Here is a 21,031-nt window from a genome sequence, read left to right on the forward strand (position 1 = left end):
ACCAGACCTTAACCACAGGGCATCATGATGATTTCGGAACGGACTTCGGAACAATGGGTTTAATATGGTCGGAACAATGGGATGTCGGACCAATGGGCAGTTCCCGCTAGCTAGCTAGCTAACAAAGAACCTGACTATGGTAACGTTAGCTAGCTGGCTAGCTTTCTGTCAACTCCAATCTAGACATCGTGAATAGCATTAAAAATTGTTATACCGTTCTCTACACAAATACACAGTTATTTGAAAACATTTTTACAAAAGTTCCATGTTTATCTGCGAAATTCTACGTACATGTATGAACTTTTTTCCCCTTCTCTTGCTCGGTGGTAGCCATGGCGACGTCTACCCCTCGCTGGCAAGTCAGTATCTGAAATCCCTCGCTCCAAAGGGCTAGTTTCATACCCACTACCCCTCGTTATGCCCCCTACCCCTACACGCAAAAAGGAATTGGGACATCCCTACCTCTCGCGGGAACGCACAAATCTAGGGGTAGGGCCAAGGGGTAGGGCTAAGGGGGGGTATTGGGACAGGCCCCAAGTATAGCTTCTAGGTAGCCCCAGTGTACCTGAGTGGAACACTGAGTGTAAAAGGAATGATTGATATGTTGCACTACATCCACCTTTTGTAACTTCTAGTGTGATTTGTAGTGTTTTAAGTTAAATGTTTTGTATTTATGTGTATTTATGTTAAATAGTTGACATCTTGGGACGCAAGACCAATTTCAGATTTAATCAGTTTAATCTCTTTCTCTGACTGCTTTTATTCCAAAGTTCAGTTTACCTTGAATGAGTCAGAGCAGCATAGGTTTATCATCAAAAACAAAAATTTAGAAATTCTCAAAAATACTATTTAATGTCCCTTTACAGCTAATAAAATATACAGTTATGTTCGTGTTAATGTGCGCTACAACTGAACTGGGTCAGCCAAAACAAGCATATCTGAATCACAGGAAAACAGAGGGAGAGTGGTCCTTTGCTGCTGATCTGTCTCTGCTTCCTGGTTCAGCTGCAGCCGCGGGGCCACAAATCCATCATGAGGAAGAGCTGTCTCTCCCTGTGCTCTTATCTTCTTATTCATAGTCTGGAAATCTAATGATAAGACGGGAACACAGCTAATAATCTCCCTCTGTCCCCTCGTTTTCTGAAAATTTCCTCTATTTGAACATCAATCTTTCCATCAGTGGCAGTAATAGTCATAAGATCAGGAAGCAAACAGACCATTTTTATTTGACCTGAATCTTGGGGATGGAGGAAAGAAATTAACATGATCTAGTTTCATTTGCAAAATTTAATAGACTCATACAGATGTGTCGCGTGTACATCTCACTCCCGTGCTGTCAGAATGTGTGACAGTGATCAGCGATCCTGAAGTGATACCTCAGATGGCAGGAAAGAAGAAAGCCGGCATGTGCTCAGTGAAGGGCATCCGTCCAGAACAGAGTGATGCAGCTAGCAGGCGAGTTGGTACACACCTCAGCTTCAAGCTGCTCCATGGGAACTGGGGATGGATGGCAGCTGTTTCTCTGGAGACCTGGGACAAACAGGACCTGCTCTCTAATTACCTACGCCCACCTGGGTCAACAGTGAGGCAGGGAGCACACCTCAGCTCGAGACCCTTAGCACAGAAACAATTAATGTCTCCTTGAGTTTAAGCTGCTACTTTTGTTCTGAAATAGCTGTAGGAGAAAGATGCGTAATGGCAGCTAAGGACATGAAGGCCGGACAGGAAACGACACAGGCACTTGGGATACAATGCTGGCAGGACTATAGAGCAAAGCTGACAGGTAAATTTGAAAAATGTTTAAAAATAAGTGCTTAAATTGCTCTCTTGCTGCAGACAGGAGGTAGCAGGACTGTTTGTCCCCTTCCCTGCGTGATAGATCTCGAGTTTGCAACAAAAACTAGCAAGTCCTGAACATGTGAGTGACACTATGTCAGCTAATTAAACCCCAGCGTGGCTTCCCCTGTTCAAGTCAAAGGACATGATTGTTGGCATGCTACATGAAGCGAGACAACGCTGTCCGCCCTCATTAAAGCCGATGCAAAGAGAGTTGAAGGCCTTGAAATCGCCCTTGACACCAAAAGAACAGCACGTTATTACCGGACCTAGCCGGTGCACTGCTGCTAGTGGCTTAAATGTCTTTTATGACAGTTGACTCATGCACCCAGAGCTCTGGAAAGAGAGGCTTGACTTGTGTCCCCCTAGAGTGTCAATTATATGTCCTTCATAATGATGCACAGTGCAGAGGAGAACAAAAACTACTTTGTGCTTCAGCCTCTGTTTTAGTTTGCTCATTTGTTTTTGATCTGCTGAGTCTGTTTTTTGGAGGCGAGCCACGGTTAGAGTGCAGACACTGTGACGGTATCATGAAAATAATAAGCATCTATCATCAGCCGCGTATACGGTGAAACCAAAGGGAGCTATATTATTTTGATAACACAGAACGCTCAGACGCCAGTAAATTCGTGCATTGACAAGAGCAACAAAATTACTTCCATGACCTTTGACATGTGCAGACCAGGACTGTTTGTCCAGTCTGATTTTTCTGCCTTCTATGGGAAATTTGGAGCTGGACGGCCTCATAATCTCCAGGGAGGGGCAGAAAGGGGGCAACTGGTAGAAAAACATTCAACAGGAAAGCTGGGGTAGCAGAAGGTTACCCTATATACAGCGAAGGTCTGTCTTACTGTTTCTGGCCACCAACTGCAGAGGAATGGAAAGAGGTTTGGAAGGAAATATGCTATTATGTAACGCAGTACCTGGAGCTCTCTGCTATCCCTATATGCCCTTTCCTTTGGGACTGTGAGACAAAACGGGCACACACTAATGGTCAGTATATAATATGACAGCTGCTGGCTGTTGTTCTTGAACTTCTTTCACTTCGTGGAAACACTGGAATCTTTTTTCGAACCGAGAGTTTGCCCAAGCTTGTTGTCGAAAGTGGGCTTAGATGTCTTTCTTAGCGGACTGAGTGACTGCGCTGGGTAATAATAGCAGAAGTATTTCGTGTCATAACCCCTGGGCCTTCAGTGGGTCGCTGAACCCTTCACGGCCAAGGTCTATGTCACCATGGGAGCCAGCTGTGTGTAAACATTTTGTTACCTCTAGCAACATGTACTCAAATCTGTTAATATTTGATATGTTGGAAACATGCCAAATTAAGCTTTACATCTTGTTCATGTACATATTTTTTATTTGTGAAAATATTCCATGATGCAATTTGAGGTTTACGAGGAAATGGCTTTCTTAACAAAATATGATTGCGTATGTTGGTTGAGTGTTTACTGGCTTTTAATTGCTTCTGTGTGTCTGGCGGTGTGGGTATTTTTAAAAAACACTTTTCGCCCTCACACTATTATGCAGCTCACAGTACAGTAAAAACCCAGTTCCACTTTTCAGGAACATTATCTAATAAACTGCTGCCTTAGCTCTGGTGAGAAATAATATAACATGATCAACACATAAAAAGAAACTGATTAAAATGTTCAAATGGTTGTAGCTGAAAAGCCCCAAACTGAGTTGCTCAGCGGTCCCCCAAAACCACTCTCGTTTCGCTAATGAGATTTTGGATTCCTTTCTTCCGAATATTTGAAAGTGACGCAATTTAGAGGTTGGAATTTGGGACCCTGAAGGCAAATTCTGACAAGCCTTAAAATGCCTGGGAAGCAATTTCCTTTTGAACTGTGTCATAAATTCTAATGATGTTAACAGGTTTAATTTGGATCCTCTTAACTATAGGTTTGTTGTTTAATACATACACCACAAGAATTCACTGCTTCCCCCCCCCCCCTCGTGCGCCCGACAGGGTTAATGCGAATATGGCAATTATGACTTTTTTTTACAACTGCGGTGCAGCAGTGAAACGCTGTGGGTCAACAACATCCATCCCTTTTTAAAATATTATCCCACAAAAGCACACATTTATATAGTTATGCACACACCGACATGAAACTCCTTCCATATTTACACACACCGCTCTTTATTTAGCGTTATATACCTCTCCTCTTTACAGGGCTTGCTTTTATTTTTATCTGTTTTTGAAGAACGATTAAAAATATATAGCTTTACCCTGTAAATTTTAATGCTCGACCAGAATGTCTATTTCTGGAGCATGCCTGACAGGCCAACGTGAGCGAGCCTGCTGCTGTTTGTGTGGAGTCATGTTAAAAATGACAAAGACCTTGACATAGACACCCGTAAGACCTTCCTGTTCCTCTTTGGCCAGAGACCGGGCACCACTCAGAGCTATGATTAACCCTCTGACAACTGTATAATTCCATGAATTTTCCACTGCATCAAGCATGCTACTGTTCAGTCACTGCAGAAAAAGATGAAAGACAATGGAACAAATGAAGGTTGAATTCTTGCGTTTGTCCCTTTGGATCACAGTTATGATTGATTGCTCCATCTCGTTAAACAACAGAAAGAATTAGGGACATAATGGATTGTGCATGAGGGAATTCCTTCTGTTTGCAGTAGACTTAAGCCGCGCTTGTATCTGAAGCTACTGTGCAAGAGGCTGGAAGAAGCTGGCTATGTTGTTCTGGGCCAAGAGCATTTCCTGCATCTCCTTCGGTGGCGCATCCGCTCCTCATCCCAGAGAACACCGAGACAATAGAACAGATGGAGGAAGAACACTGTCCGTGCATCTGGTTAAATGCATTGAAAGGCCATTTTTAGCATGTCTCCCACTGACAGAGAGGCCTAAAACAACATTTTAGTGGAGCCGTGCCACTATTTCATGTTCCACCAGAGAAAACGGAAAACATAGTTCTTTATAGCAAAGTGCAACATTAATTAACTGACATTTAAGTGCGCTTTGAAATGCTTCATAACAGCTGAAAAGACGTTCAGATGAAACATTCTTTCAATGCCACCCCCCAGTTTCCACTGTGTTAGCAGCGGGGTCATTTAATGTCAGGAGCTGACATGTTACGCAATGTCATGATTTAGGCTCGTCCAATGGAAAATGAATCAGGAAATTCCTCATACAACACTCAATATCCCTGTCCATTATTGTTACCATTATTAACAACCTGCCCACCAATGGGAAGATGTAAATCAGAACTCATAAAACAAAATATTAATAAAAGAAAACAGAACTTATCCTGACTCCTTGACACAGACAATGTCTGTGATCTTCACTTGTGCTTTTTAGGTGTTAGTGGGCAGTAATGATACAGAAAGTTGAAGCAAGAAAGTTCATCATTGACTTTGGAAATGATCCTTTGAGAGGAAAAAAAACCCTTTCACTTTCTAGCATCTAAACCGCATGTCATGGTCTTCCTCAGTGCATCAGTTTGCTCTGTTGTACTCAGCAGCTGAGCTACTGTTTCCCCATGACAACTGAACAAACTCCATCTACCGAGGAAGACCATGAGATGTGACTGAAAGCACAAGAGAAAGCTAGTAAGTGGACCTTGAGTTAAGTTTTTTGTTTTTGATGTTTCTTTCTCATTTTATCCTATGGTAGCATGATGATATACTGTGTAATGTTCCCAGTTAAGATGGAGAAGAGGCATTTATGTATACTGTTAAGAGACAAAGATTACTTATTTATCAGCGCTTTTCTGCTTGCTGAGTATAGTCAGTACTATTTTTGAGTATCTACATTGTTGTGGGGAGACACACAGCAGGTGTGATATCACCATGAAATATTGATTTATCTGATTTTATTAGGATCCCAATTAGGTGATGCACAACATCAGCTCCTCTTCCTGGGGTCCACACAGACAGACAAAACACTTACAGACAAAACAACCACGTGATATTAAAATCAGAAAAGTACCTCTTCAGTTGCTTACGTGCATGAAGACAATTATTTATTGCAACGCAACAAATTTTATGTTTAAATATGCAAATGAGGCACTATCTAATTAAAGGTACATTATGCAGGATTGGCGGTTACTGTTTGAAAGTGAAAAGCCAACCCCAGATTAATTCTCATTTGGTGTTTCGCATATACTTAATATATTTGTTTTCTTTTCAGCGCTGTGTCTCTTGGATGCCTGCTGCTTATGGTCTGGCACCTGGTCACTAACTTGAAATCCTGACCTCACTAGAGTGCTGTGTGTGCAGCACACAGTGCACCCATAAATGTCCCGAACACAGAAAATAAGATGAAAATAAGAAAATACAGGCAGAAAAATACACCGCCACACACTTTCAGTGGATAATAAATGATGATTGAGAGGGATTAATACTATTTTTCTGGAAAATCCTGCATAGTATGCCTTTAAATATGCTCATATTTGCACAGATATCCAGAACAGAAATCTGGACATTGGATAAAGCCAGGTTCAGACTTCTGGTTTCATTTTGTTGTTATATTAGAGTCAAAGGTTTTTACAGAGGGAAATCTCTTTAGAATATACAGTACTGTCAACAGGAATAAAAAATAAATAAATAAATAAAAATGAAATAATGCTCAAAATAATAATAAAAATATTTTCACCATGTTTTTAGAATTTTTTTTAATATAAATCAGGCTATGAATGATATTTAAACAAACCCCTCAATTAACCTTCAGAATATAAACATAATGTAGATCCATGTAAAAACCTACATACAAACTGGAGAGTACGGTGTATGTAAGTGCTGCTGAAGTGAAGAATTTTGTCTCAAATTATTATATTCATTGAAAAATCCACACATTTTTACACCAAAAATAAGACACTACAGATAAATGGGCTAAAAATATGGACTAACAGATATCACCATGAAACTTCCCCAGGTGATTATTTATGTTAAGACAGTTTTCTATTGTATTACAAGTTTTCTGAAATGTTATGTCTAAATATGCAAAAGAGGCATCAAATTAAATGTGTGCTTTTTGCATACATTTCCAAAACAGATATCTGAAGGAAAATAAAGACCTTGATGTGCTTTTGTGGATTTAGTCTGAAAGAAGACATGTTATGGAGGCAAAATAGCCCCAAATCTCAAAATTGAGCAGTCAATTAAAAAATAAAAACCTTTGTTTTGTGCTTTTGTGCTTACATAGTTTTTCCTGCACTGAAAAAAAAAGTAATAATTAATTATGGAGTAAACGTAAAAGGCTCTCCACCAACTGTCAATTTACTGCATTACTGTGCAGTGCTCACACCAGCATCAGTGCTTTGTTTCCCCATGCCAGTGATTCACTTCATGGTGGTGTTTTTAATTTACTGAAATCTGAAATTGCAGAAGTGAAACCAAGCATGCATGCATTTTGTCAGCTTAAGACTGCCACAGCATTCAGTCTCATGATCTGAGGATTTTGGAAATTAGAACAATCTGTGAGGGCACCGAGCACATGGCAAGAACTCACTCTAAAATGGCTCCAATTAAAGGCAAATGCTGCACTGTTGCTTTGATAAAAAAAACCTTTTCAACTCAGTATGTCTCATCATCTGTGTGAGGGAATTTTTACTGATACAACGGCTTTGGCATTAGCTGAACTCTTACTGTGTTTTTGAAAAGCAGGTGCTTGACTCCAATGGCCTGTTAAGAGTCGACCTAATGAAAAGACAGGAGCACGTTATTGGAAACACATGTGAATGCACTGTAGTAGAAAACAGCGCTCAAACGAAAAGAGGTGACCAGAAAAACATTGTTGTATGAATGTGGCTCATTGTGCTGGCCCATGTGTGTTTGATGGAGATGGTTGTGTTCACATTGAAGGTGGGTATGACTCACTTCATCCATTAGATCAGTGGCTGGGGTTTGGACAGCAGCCCTCCCCTGATACTGAGACCACCGCGTACAAACCTTCCCAAACAGCCATCTGCTCAGCATTTCAACGCTGCTTTTGAATCTTTAAAGAGAATTAAAATACTGCAAATGTAACACTTTGCTGTCCAAGGACCAGTCACTGCGCCGCTCTGCATGGCAGCAGTCACACTGCTGTGGGCCAAGTTTCCTTGAGCAAACGAGGCATGTCTGCCCTCCTTCTCTGGAAATAACTTTATTCGCTGTGGGGGCCCTCGTGAGATCGCTGCATCACAGATGCTTGATACCCAAAAGGGGGACAGTATGCATTATGGTTCATTTCGGAGCAAAGCATTCCTGTTTGCATCCAGTACAATAAAAATAGACGCAGCTTTCTTACAGTGTGTTGTACTGTATGTCCTTCACCTAGTTTTGTTGGCGGAAATCACAACTCTGGACTAATCATCTTCACACTAACTAATCACGCCGAAGCTTCAAAGCTTGCCAGGATGTATGGCTCTACCACTGCAGTATGTCTTAATTCTGTTTCTACATGGGTGGTGAAACCAACAGGGGTCCTTTCTCAGTTGGTCTCCAGGCGTCTTTGCTTCTGTCATGTTGTCAGAGCAATCAGGCCGACATATCTGTGTTAACAGTGTCCAGGGGTCAGGGCTGAGGGTGATGCCGGGGTGTAACTTTGGCTTTGGCTGAGTAGGAAGAAGATCACGGACATGCTGTCTAAAATAAAGTGTTGTTTTTTTACATTCCACTGTCCACAGACTATCTGACTGTACTGAGATCTTACTGCATATCAGAGTGCTATATACAGGGTATCAAGGGTGCATGCTTTTCATAGTTCGTCTTTGAGCATGCAATGTTTAGGGCTGGGAAATATATCAATATTATATTGATACTGTGATAAAAGACTAGATATTTTCTTCCTATATCTTAAAGGTAGGGTCTGGAGGGTTTTCCAGTTGCTGTTTGTAAACACACATTCAAATTTGGCCCCTCCTATCAGGCTCAACTGGCGCTGCCCCTGCCCCTCTCGGCAGTTGGGTGTTACACAAAATGATTCAAAGCTCAATCCTCACACTACATCAAGCCATATATTAGCTAAATGTAAAGTTATTTGTATCGGTTGATAGTCGGAATTAGCCTCCACAACAAACTACGTAGGAATTACAGTTGTTGTAATGGAAAAGTTGATAAATTAGCAAACTAGCACAAGCTAACCGGCCTGTATTTGGGATTTACCTGTCCAACAGAAAGCAGGCCAACTCTGCGTTGCTGTACATCCCGAGCCTCTCCTTCAATGTTCGAAAGCGGGTGAAAGCCACCCCGATATTCACACGAGTTTTTGCCTGTGCTTTATCGGCTCGGCGTTTTGCCTCACTCACATTTAATTTCCTTTTCTTCGTGGGTACGTCTGTATCCGCCATTTCTCCCGAGTGTACGGAGCCCGGAGGTACGGAAGAAGGCTTCACAGAAGAGATTCAGGCAAGGTTCGTGCTGGTGCACGCTCGGACATGCTCGGGCACGGCACCTGCGCTCTCTCATTGGCTGGGAAAATCTCCGCCCAGAAGCGGTCCAAGCTCACAAAAACATCAAAATACAGTTAAAGTGCAGGAGCTCAGCAAACAGAGTCACCACCACACATGAGTAGAAGCCCATAGGTGATGATTAAGCAGGATTTCATTTGTATATGTCTATATTTTGTTTTGTTTGAAAATCCTCCAGATCCTACCTTTAAGTGTTGTCTTTTCCCTGTTTTAAAGGCTGCATTACAGTAAAGTGATGTCATTTTCTGAACTTACCAGACTGTTCTAGCTGTAATATTAAGATTTTAAATAATGTCACTTGATGCTTAGGGGTTGTGTCGTGTTTTGCTTATGGTGCTCTGTTGTGTGGTGGTGTTGTGTGCAATACATGAGTGGGTGATGTGCAGTACTGTTATGTGTAGTATGTGTTTTTTATGTTGTTTTTTTTATGGTGTATGCTTTTCATTTCTTCTGGACTATTACTGTAAGGTAGCAATACTTGTGCAGCTCCTAAGTCCAAGTCAAATTTCTCTATGGGGGTATTGTATCGTATCGTATCGTATCGTATTGCATCGCATTGTATCGTATTGCATTGTATGGTATGGTATGGTATGGTATGGTATGGTATCGTATCGTATCATATTGTATTATGTTGTATCGCATCGCATTGTATCGTATCGCATTGTATTGTGTTGTATGGTATGGTATGGTATCGTATCATATCGTATCGTATCGTATCGTATCGTATCGTATCGTATTCTATCATTTGCCTTTACCCACTTAATCACTGTTACCACTTTACTGATGATTATTTATCAAAAATCTCATAACATAAATATTTTGTGAAAGCATCAATGGTCAACCCTACAATATTGTCGCAATATCAATACTGAGGTATTTAGTTAAAAATATTGTGATATTTGATCTTCCTCATTATTGCCCAGCTGTAGGACTGTTGTACATTTAGGATTTTACCATTGTTGAAGCCAGTGTGTGCTAAATGATCCATTATCTATGACTATTTGCATTTACTAAAGTACCTTAAACTGAAAACAAAACAAAACAAAACAGACAAACAAAAAACATATAATAATACATACATCCAGTAATCTTGAAGGTCTAGTATGTAGGATTTAGCAGCATCTATTGTCAGAAACTGAATATTCATAACTATGTTTTCATTAGTTTATAATCACCTGAAAATAAGAATCATTGTGTTTTCTTTACCTTACAATGAGTTGTTTATATCAACATATGGTCCTCCTCTGTGGAGTCCACCATGTTGCACTGCCATATTTCTACAGTAGCCCAGAACAGACAAACCAAACACTGGCTCTAGATAGGGTTATTCACGTTACTACATCAGCAACCATAGTTCTCCTACACAACTGGCACATGGGTTTTAGTTCTGCAACCTCACTGCTAGATGCCACTAAATCCTACATATTAGCCCCTTAAAGTCTGTAGCCATATTCACACTGGACTAGTACTGCCTGGGGACCTTTAGGAATGGTTGTCTGTAATCTTAATCCCATGTGAATCTGCCATGTTTTTTATTAGTCATGGAAAAATTCAACCACAAAATGACCTGCCATATTTAGCCAAACACAGAGGGCATGTGTGATATTAGTCCTGGCATCTCTGTGACTTGGGGTCATATTTAGGAGGTTCATCTCACTACACTGCATGGAGAGCCATTCACAGAAAGATCAAGCTCATATCAATCACAAGAGCGAAATCTTGGAAGATGATGAGATGGATGACGTGACAACAGGCATTTTCTGACCAGATACCTCTGGGGAATTCCTGTGAGGAACTCCCCGCTGGCGAGCTCCCCCGAGAACTACACACTTTCAAGGGCTTTATGTCTGTTTGCAATTACACCACCAGCAGGAATGCTGAAGTTGCATAAGCCGGCCGGCAGTTGATGTAGCAATGCCATGCTGTTGAATATTCTTATATTTTGCCTCAGTGCGTTTCCCCTGGCGCATATATACCGTCAGTCCATTTGTCAGTGTTTCTTCCATTTTTCTTTGTTGCTGTTGTAGCTGTTGTTTGTGTTTTGTGTTGTCTCTTGTTTACACTGCAAACAGGTTTATAGAAATGGCGGTTGCTGGTGCTGCATTATGTCATTTGTTTGACCACTCAATGCACACTTACATCACTATGGTTCTTGTGCTGGGAGAGTACCTACTCTGAAATAGGAGCTAAAAAAGTCCCTAAAAACAGCGATCTAAGAACAATGGGGGTGGGATTTCAAAATCACCTGAGGCCCCATAATACTTGTCCTGAGAAAAGACCAATACCGCTCTCATTTTGGTACAGTTAACATATGAAGCTACACCCAGCAGCTGGTTAACTTACCACAATGGCTGAAAACAGACAGAAAAAGCTAGCCTGGCAATGTTCAAAAGTGACAAAATATGCCTGACAGGGCTTTTAAAGCTCACCAGCTAACATGTTAAATCTTGCTGATCCCATAGTCTTCTCACCATGAGGTTGCCAATTGCCTGGGCCCTCCAAAGCCATTACAAATTCATGTTTAAAATGAATGCGGTTAGGGGAACTTTGTCATGGTGACAATAATAAACATGTGGTTCAGGTTAGTGAATAATTGTGGCCATGTTTTTTTTTTGTTAAAGACAACTGTTGGTTGACTGTCGGTTGGAAACGGGAAATAAACAGCAGTCTCCCATGCAGAAGTCCAAGATTTTGTAGATATAATTATTGATAATTACAACAGTCACTAGTGTTCTTTTTAACTTCAGCCAATGTTGTTTTGGGGCAATTACTGAACAATTGTTGCTGGTGTTTCTTGGGGGGCTGGGGACTGTCTGGAACAACCATAACTCCCAAAACATCAAACTACTCCTGTGCTATTGAATGTCTCTGCAGACATCCAACAGTGATTGAAATGATTGGCTGAAAATGATTCTGAAAGTAGAGTTCCTTTTATTTTTTTGGAATAAAATCAGCCGAGCAATCATTATGCTTTCATTAACACCCCATAGTCTGCACTCAGGCAGTAAAGCAAGCATTAGGGGAAGCAGCTCTAGTTAATGCAGCTCTGCTGTGTTTACAGGGAAAGCTTGATTGCGGACTCCCATCGCAGCCTCATATTCACTTCCTGTGTTAATCCCCTTTGCCATAGCAGATCTTTCTTTTCGGAGGCAACCGCGAGGGCGTGGGGGGAATTTCACTTCTGCTTCGCTTCACCCCAAACACCATTCACCCAAGGCTCATATAACGAACCACCATATCCTGCTAAAACAAACAGCATTGAGGAGGTAGAAACAAATGCTTTTGTCTTCGAGTTATATTTAGTTCCTGCCTGCCTTCACCCAATCGCCATCTCTCACGAGACTTGTTCGGCCTCAAACTGAATAAGATCATATATGACCACGCTGGCAGCCACGGAAATCCAGAATCACCTTTCCTCTGTATGTGATATGGATCATGACAGTATGGTCAACCTGCATACATAAAGCAGAAAGTAATTGAGGGTGCGTGTTGATCTGGCATTCCACGCATATGTGTTTTCTGATCCACACTCCATTCCAGTTAGTGGTGGTAATGCCTCATAACGTTATTTGCCAACCACCATAAAAGTCAAAAACAAGAAGAAGAGGCATGCGCATAAGGAGCGAAAATGGCAGCCTCAGGACAGCAAGAAGAACTCCCGTTAGACGCCAGGAGTTCAATACCATTTGGCTGTCTTTGTATTCCTTTAAAGACGAACAGCAGATCTTCTGTGCGCTCCAATACCCGCACTACCATACTATATAGTATGCCAGAGAAAGATTTATTATGTTCCAATTCATAGTATGTCAAATGTAATATGCCAAATATACCGGGATGTTCTACTACATCAGGTCCAACTTTGCACTATGCAAGCCAGCCATTATTCTGACCCACAATACACTGCACAGCGAAAGATTCGTCACATCAACTGTCACAAGTCCTAATGATGGATGACAGCACATTCAGGTGACTGATGACCAGTCGATTAGTAATAATGGGAATATTTGAATAAAATAATCACAAATATAACCAACAACAAAAGGGCATAAGTATTAAATAACATAGTAATGTATAGCCTAATTTTACTATTGTGAAAATAACATGTTAGAATCTACAATGTATGCAGTTATTACTTGTGGTGAAATAATAGCATCAGAGCTGTCTGGGTTGACCTCTGTCTCAAGTGAGCTCAGTGATTGGCATTTTGTTTTATCTCCATGGTAACGAATATATGAGTAAGAGAGTCAAGGTTCAAGGCCTAACCTTATGAGGAAGTAGTATGTCCCAATTGTGTGCATATTGCATGCAACAGTATATACATTTTAAGGGCAGCTGCAGCACCTACTAAAAGTAAAAAGAAAAAGTATGCAATCCCTCATTGCACGGCTTCTCTGTAAAACATGCATCCATTTTTTTATCTTCTTTTTTCCTTAGAAAAAAAAACAAGAGGTGCATACACCATAAACTGGACTTGAGTGTGTAACAAGAGATCATATTTTTTAACTGATTGGTGCCCTTGCAAATTTAGTCCTGCACACAAAAATCGGCATAGGCATGGGTGTAGATTGCAGGGGGGATGCAGGGGGACATGTCCCCCTCACTATTTAAAACGTGTGACTTTATCCCCTCTTATAAAAACATCGAAGTAGCAGGGGACTTTTATTTGGACAAAATTAAAGACATTACACCATAAAGTGATGCAGAAAAGGCACAATGTGGTTCATATAATATTCACCAGATGCAGGAAATTAAATGTTTGATGCTCAAATTATCTCTTTTTTAATATGTGTGTGTCCCCAGTATTAAAATGAAACCTCTGCCCTTGCACACAGGGGTCCATGTAGACCATAGCAGACATGCAGGGACGACAACATTTATGTTAGCAGACTAAAGTGGACCCTTGTGAACCCTTGTGGATGCAGAATCTAGCTTAAGGCTGAGTCCTTAGCAGTGGCCTGGGTTCAATTCTGAGCTAAGGCCCTTTGCTACGTGTTGTCCCCTCTCCCCCTTTTCCTGTTTATCTTCACCCGTACTGTCTGATAAAGGCAAAAATCCCCCAAAATAATAACATAAACCCCTGTTGTGCTCCAGTAAGTCAAAATTTGAACATTACATTGACATCAAGGCATAATAATTTGCACACGTCTACGTTTTCATGCCTGCTTATGTCTTAACCAGCAGGCTTTGCTCAGGATATTTGACACACAGCTGCCGTAGCTCCCCCAGGCCTCCCTAATTCTGAGCCACTGGAGATACCGTTGTCCCGGCACTCCCTTCTCTGATGGTCTTAGTCCCTATAAACCCTGCAGGCCATGGCTCCTCAGAGAGTGGCGTGGTCCAGAAGACAGGAAACAGCTTGAGAGAAGCCCAACAGTCAAGGCTGTGGGAGGGCAGAGGATAGGGTGGGAAATAAGGGGATTTCCTCATATGGCGCTTGGACTCTTATTAAAAGTGTTTTTATCTTTGTGTCAAACATGTGAATGCTTGATTGAGGCTTGATAACCTTCCCTGTGATGGGATTGTGATTTTAAAAAAACCAACACCAAGGATCATGATTGTGTTTGCTCTGTATTCAGATCAGTTTAACCCCTTCAGGATGACACTCAAAAGCAAAACATTTTTTTGAATGCAGCCATGATCAAAGATCTCTATAATCATTTTATTGTTATCAAAGTTTGTCTGCACGACCCTCTCTATGCAAATGTCCTGACAAGCCTTCTCCTTTAGATTACACATCCCCCATCCAGCAGGATGTTTGTCCTATAGGCTACACACTCATTAGGCTTCATCACAGGCTTTGAGTGAATAATTAAATGAATTATTCAGAGGCTATGTGATGCTCTTGAGGGGGATCTGCGCTTACTGTGTCTTTAAAGTCGTGCAGAGGGGAGCCTATACTAAAGAAAGGAGGGGGCTGCTGTGCGCCAGTTGGAGGTGTCTGCCTGTCGCAGCGGCTTGAGGTTGACATTAAGAGGAGCGCGTCCATGCTTCAGCGGGGAGATACGGCGCGATCTGAAGCCACTGATACTCCGATTGAACTGGTTCCAGGCAGATATACTCACCAGACCGAGGACACACGGATGGACAGAGACATAGTGCAGACGGAATTAACTTGTCAGCCGGTGCGCGAGATTTCTGGATATAATGGGGAATACGACACCTAAACCTTTAATAGGTGAGACTTGTTATTACTGTATCATTCACGCGGCTTGCGCACATGAAGCAGGGGTGCTCCCGTGCGCAAAACAGCACGGTAGCCAGAGACAGATACACATGGCTAGTCCTGATTCATCTTCTTACTTGTGATCGCTGTGCACAGAGACGCGCTCCCCATCACGGGGGAGCTGAGCGTGATTCCCAGGGAGCGAGTCTGAACATGCGCTCCCTGAAAAAATCACTTTTTAGTCATGAGTTAGATAATCACATTCATTTCTGCAGCCTGAAATGAAAAAGAAAGAAATGAAGGGTAGTGATGATCATCAGGCAGAAAGAGCATCATCAACAGAAGGCATTAATATTATCAGTAAAGCTCCTTTGCAACTCTTGATCCTATCATTATAAACATTAATTTGATCTGAAAGAATTTAAATTAAGTGTAATTTCAGCAGTGAAAGACTACTCTTAGTCATGCATCACTGATTGTAGCAGACAAATGAACAATTCCCAAATTATGTGCGCATTAAATGGCTTCATAATTTCTGCTTTTTGCACAATCAGATTATTTTCTCTTGTTTTCTGTCACAGCATGTAAATCTGGCTTTTATTTCAGACAGAAATTACAATTGTTGGCTGTTTTTTCCCATAAAATGTTGTTGTTTCATAGATAAATATGTAAATAGGTGGGAAATTGCAGCATTAGAGGAGCCATGTCACACATGAATCACACATAATGGTCACTAAGAGGGAAAAAAAAGTAAATTAAACTGAACAAACACAACAAAATAGCCCTTATACATCCAACTGTATTGCTAATATCCTGCAGTTACACCAAGTATCAGCGCTGTCTTATATAAAGTACATTCTCCAGTGAAGTATTCCTGCACATAAACTGACTGACAGCCCCAGTTTCTGCATAAAGCTGTCATTATGAGCTCTCAGAATATCACTTTGTCATGACACCTACAGCACATTACTTGATAATCAGTTCCCCATATCACTTTGATTTAATGTCTGTCACACTCCCACGCCCCCCCAACAGACCCACTCCGCGGCTAAATGATGTGGTTACTGCCACCAGAGCCAGCTGACGTAGGGTTTGGACTGAGAACAGTTAGTCACAGAGGAGCAGGAGCAGCGTGGGTCCTATTGCTTGCACTGTATGGTTTCTATTAACATGAAATTAATGGACTATCTGTGCTTAGAGATGTGCACGGTATATCGGAAAGATTTCTATAGGCTCAGTCAGTATGGAGTCGTATTGCTGGCCTATGTGTCATAACATCAGCTGTGAAAAGAGTATCAGAGGTGTTTGTTAAAGAAAGTCGTGCTCGCAACTTCCAGAAGCAAAGATCTGACAGAACAGACTCCTAAAATCCACAGAGGCTCATGCCTTGCTCAGTGAGTGAGTTACAGTATGATGAACACATACAGCCTAGAGATATGAGAGAATAAAGAGCCGGATCATCTTGTGGCCAAAGATAACTCTGACGAATGCACATAATCAGTTTTACATTTCAAAAAGCTTTCCTCGGCACAGCAGTGTGTCTTGTGCGGTCTTATGATTGCATTTATTTGTGCTTTTTCTTTCATCAGGAAAAAGACAGGGAGAGAGCGTTCCCATAGTTCTCAGTTGATCCTCACGCAGTAGCAGAAATATACTGTATGTGAGGCTCGAGACTGAGTGCATGAAGTGGTCTATGTCTGGTCCCACTGTAATTTCAATCTGTGTCATCAGTCCTAAATTCAAACATGATTTTGGTGGCCCATCATGCAAGTATCATCTATATTGCTGTTTGGTGTAAGCAGAAGAAATGAGTTTACCATCACTGACACTGACCCAGCCTCAGCTCATGTATTACCATTACATCCACGTCAAGTGACCGATTTTCCCAAAAGCAATCATCCAGTTATCTTGTGAATGCTGTTTAATAATACTTACAGATATTCTGGCGGTACTCTTTTAACCATCTGAGCCCTCACTCGTCACTGTGCGCTTTATCCCAGGGCTGGTTGCCCATCTTCAACCCTTCACAGGCTCAGTCACTGCTATTTGTTCATTTATAAAGCCATTCTTGGTAAGCTCCCTTCGTACATTTGTACTTTGACTGAACAGAGATCTGACTGTAGCTTTAGTCTGAGATCTCAAGACTTGGTTTTGTTGTCTGTTCCTTGTGCTCAGACTGAGCTGGGAAAGACAGCTTTTATTAGCTCTGCTTCAAATAGACTTGAAACTACGTAAATTGGTCTCTCTGTCTGATTTTAGAGCTCTCAGAAGTACGAGGATGAATTAATCGGTCGGTTGTTGTCGTCGTGCGTGGATGCTCTAATATTTCGACATGCTGTGTATTGTTTTTATTATGTTGTTGTTGTTGTTGGCTGTAACTTTTGGTATGCTGCTGTCTTGGCCAGGTCTCCTTTGTAAAAGAGATCGTTGATCTCAGCGGGACTTACCTGGTTAAACATGGATTGAATAAATAAAAACTAATAATAAGCTGGTCTTCCTTTAGCCGCGCAATTAGAAAATATCAGGCTGGAAATGACCTGTGTTCTTGCTCTTTTTGTGCATTTGAAAACCAAATAGAAAGTAACGTCAATATAGGCAAATATGAGTGACAGTAAAATTCTTTAAAGGGCCCTGTAGAGTTTGGGTGTGCACAAACATTCAGTGTTACTCAGCATACTATGTGTATCCTTGAGGTCTAACAAATGAGCTGAATGCATTTCCACTGTCTTTAAATCATGATGTAGGTATTTTCCATCTGGACCCTATTTTCCCATGTGTTTGTGCCTAAGTTACTAATGGGAATATCAATTTTTGAAACTGGTCCAGCATTGAGGCGAAACAGGCGGCATTTTTACCATTCACTCTGTCATTTTACATCCTCTAAAAGTGCATTTTTTTGCCACTGATGGGCTCAGATTATTATTAAAGGTGTCTGACAACATCTTAGAAATGATCCCGTCAGTGATCGACCTTTTTGTTAAAGAGTAAGATCCTTTTTGTTGAACCAGAAACAGCTCTAAAATCGCCATAGCCAAACCCACCAGACCCCAACATTGCTGTTCCCGTTAGTCACTTAGACACAAAAACATGTTGGTTCACACTGTGCAAATAAACACGGGTGTCATTTTCAGCTACCATCTTTGTTTTGAATAGCAAACACAGTTGCAACTTGGGAGAGGGGGTTTTGTCGTTTTGTTTTAATCCAGATGGTTGTAAGAGTTTTTAAGGATTTTGGAAATACAGATGTAAGTGTTGATAGGCGACCCGCTGGGTTTTTCAAAGATCGCCTGTGACTCGAATGTTATGTTAATAATGAGAGGCACAAACTTGGGCTATCCCCCAGTGCATGACCTAGTGGGCTATGCCTTTCATCTAATAATGGCAAACAAGTGTCTATAACAGTCCTCACTGTAGTTCCCTTAACTGCACGGTCCCAGTGCGTTCCTCTGTCAGCGAGGCAGTTGAGCCCAAGGCGCACTGATCCTCAACATGTTTTTCTCCGCACACTTTACCCAAAGTATATTTTACTCCCTCAAAAGCCAAAATTCCCAGGAGCAGAAAGGAAAAGGGGGCATCCGCACATCATTTGAGATGTTACAGATGTTCTCGCTGCTGCTTCATAGTTTAGAATATAATCAGTGATAATGTCTAATTTAGGAAATGTGCTGTGGAACATTTCACTGAGTTATTGTCTTTACACCAGATCACAGTGAATTTTAAACAGAAATGTAATCACTCCGTGGCCCTGGAGGCGAGTAGACACACCGCCTCCCTCTGAATATTGGATTTCAGCCAGTCTATATCATAAACACTCATCTACAGCTTTCATTCGATTCAATACAAAACTCACGTCCAGTTTGTCGTGCTGATTTACAATCCTTGTGAGTTTGTTTTGTGATGCTCATAAAGAAAGTCCTCTCCCAAGTAGGACATTGTGCAGATAATATCAAAGATTAAGCCTTTCATTTGGGTATTTCTTCACTGACGAGGCACTGTGTGATTCATTCTTCACTTCTGAAGATAACCGTGGAGGAATGAAAGGGGCTATTCAGGGTTTGTTTATGCTGTAGGCCAAGGGTGTGTGTAGCCCATAAATAAGAGGAAGGCTTATCATGTCTGTTGTCGAATTCTGTTGATTTTTTCGTTGTGTTTTCTCTCTCCTGTGATGCTCTTAATATTACAGCTGTTCAAATATGTGTTGATTTGACATGAGCCAAATGTCCCTTTCATGTCTGCCATGATATATGCACATGGGTTTTGTCTAAATTTACCTTGTTTTATTCCTGTAATGTAAGTGTCCCATATGGATGTGGTAAGAAGACTGATTTGGGACAGTTTGCCTTTTTATACTGTAAATGTGGGTTACATGCCAGAAGAGACTATTTAATGTACTTGTTGAGAGAAGCAGAGAGACTTTACAGTGTCAGTGTGGGAAAGGAAGTGTGTGAGACTGTGGGCTTCTTTACATAACTGGCCTCTGCCCTCTAAACCAACTGCCATGGACCACTTGCAAACGAGTTATTGTGTGCTGATATGTTTGCCTCTTTTTCCAGCAGCTGGTGTCACTAACATTGCTGCTCTGACCTTGTCTGAGCAGGACAAAAGCAGACCTGCTTTTCACATAACTGCGTTGCTGTCTCGTTTGGTTGAAAGACTCATTGATGGCTTTCTTTTCTCACACTGTACCCCGGATATTTTTGCACCCACAGATGCATCTCTGCAACCCCGCCCAGTGGCCAGCAGGCAGTACTACACCCTGCCTAACAATGGGGCAGGTGTGGAGAGAAGAACGTCTGCTGCTCCGGTCAGCATCAGTGTGGAGTCGCCCCGCTTTCACCCCCATGCTAAAGGCAAGAACATCAGGCTGGATGGGCAGCTTCGTCGTGCCACGCGCAAGAACAGCTTCTGTAATGGCATCACTTTCAGCCACAGGCCTGTCCACCTTTATGAGAAGGTTTGTTTACAACTTTTTATTACTCACTGCACCTCTAACAGCTAGAGATTAAAAGGAAAAGTGATAATTTCATTGATTTCATTTCAATATCAGTTACTCACCTTATGTTACGCTGAATTGTTTTTCTCACATGCCTCCACAGTGAACGAAAAATCCCAAAACAGAAAATTCTTTATGAACTGGAGTAAAGGGCGCCATGTTTAACAACAGCAAAACTACATCAAAAAATCATTTTTACAAACTTTCACAACTGGTGCAGTATAATCCACGTCTCATTTATCCGATCCTATGCTCAGTATTTCCCATATGTGCATGCTACTTGTCCTTATGTGAGAAAATAGATAGGTTTTTAGCAAAAATGCATTTGTTCGGGAAGTACTGCGCAAACAACTGGATTAATGAGACTTGGATTTTACTGCAGTCGAGTTGTGTGAGAGCTGATTAACAGATGTTTTGATATTGTTTTACTGTTGTTAAATTTTGCCCCCTTTCACTCAAATTCATCCAAAATTTTCTCAGTTTTTGGATTCTTCGCTCAGCATGGAGGCATAAGAGAAAACAAAGTTTTCTACATGATTTCAGTATAACACAGGGCATGTAATTAATATAAAAGTTGGTAATGTGTATCTTTAAGGAAATAAAAATTACATTTCGATTACTGTC

At 41.3% G+C, this 21,031-nt stretch overlaps 1 protein-coding gene across 2 annotated transcripts in view; it reads left to right on the plus strand.

Annotated features, from left to right (window-relative positions):
• neurl1b (neuralized E3 ubiquitin protein ligase 1B) overlaps positions 1 to 21,031 on the plus strand; it is a 36,356-nt gene that overhangs the window by 7,978 nt on the left and 7,347 nt on the right. Inside the window, exons 1-2 of one of the 2 annotated variants that reach the window (XM_050042092.1) lie at positions 15,135 to 15,426; positions 20,124 to 20,368. In XM_050042092.1, coding sequence (XP_049898049.1) covers positions 15,396 to 15,426; positions 20,124 to 20,368 — 276 coding nt within the window. In that variant the 5' untranslated portion in view covers positions 15,135 to 15,395. Of the gene's footprint in view, positions 1 to 15,134; positions 15,427 to 20,123; positions 20,369 to 21,031 lie in introns of those variants that run through there. The other variant, XM_050042091.1, reaches the window with a different exon arrangement.

This window comes from Epinephelus moara, chromosome 4, assembly GCF_006386435.1.
Source record: "Epinephelus moara isolate mb chromosome 4, YSFRI_EMoa_1.0, whole genome shotgun sequence".
Lineage (NCBI taxonomy): Eukaryota > Metazoa > Chordata > Actinopteri > Perciformes > Serranidae > Epinephelus > Epinephelus moara.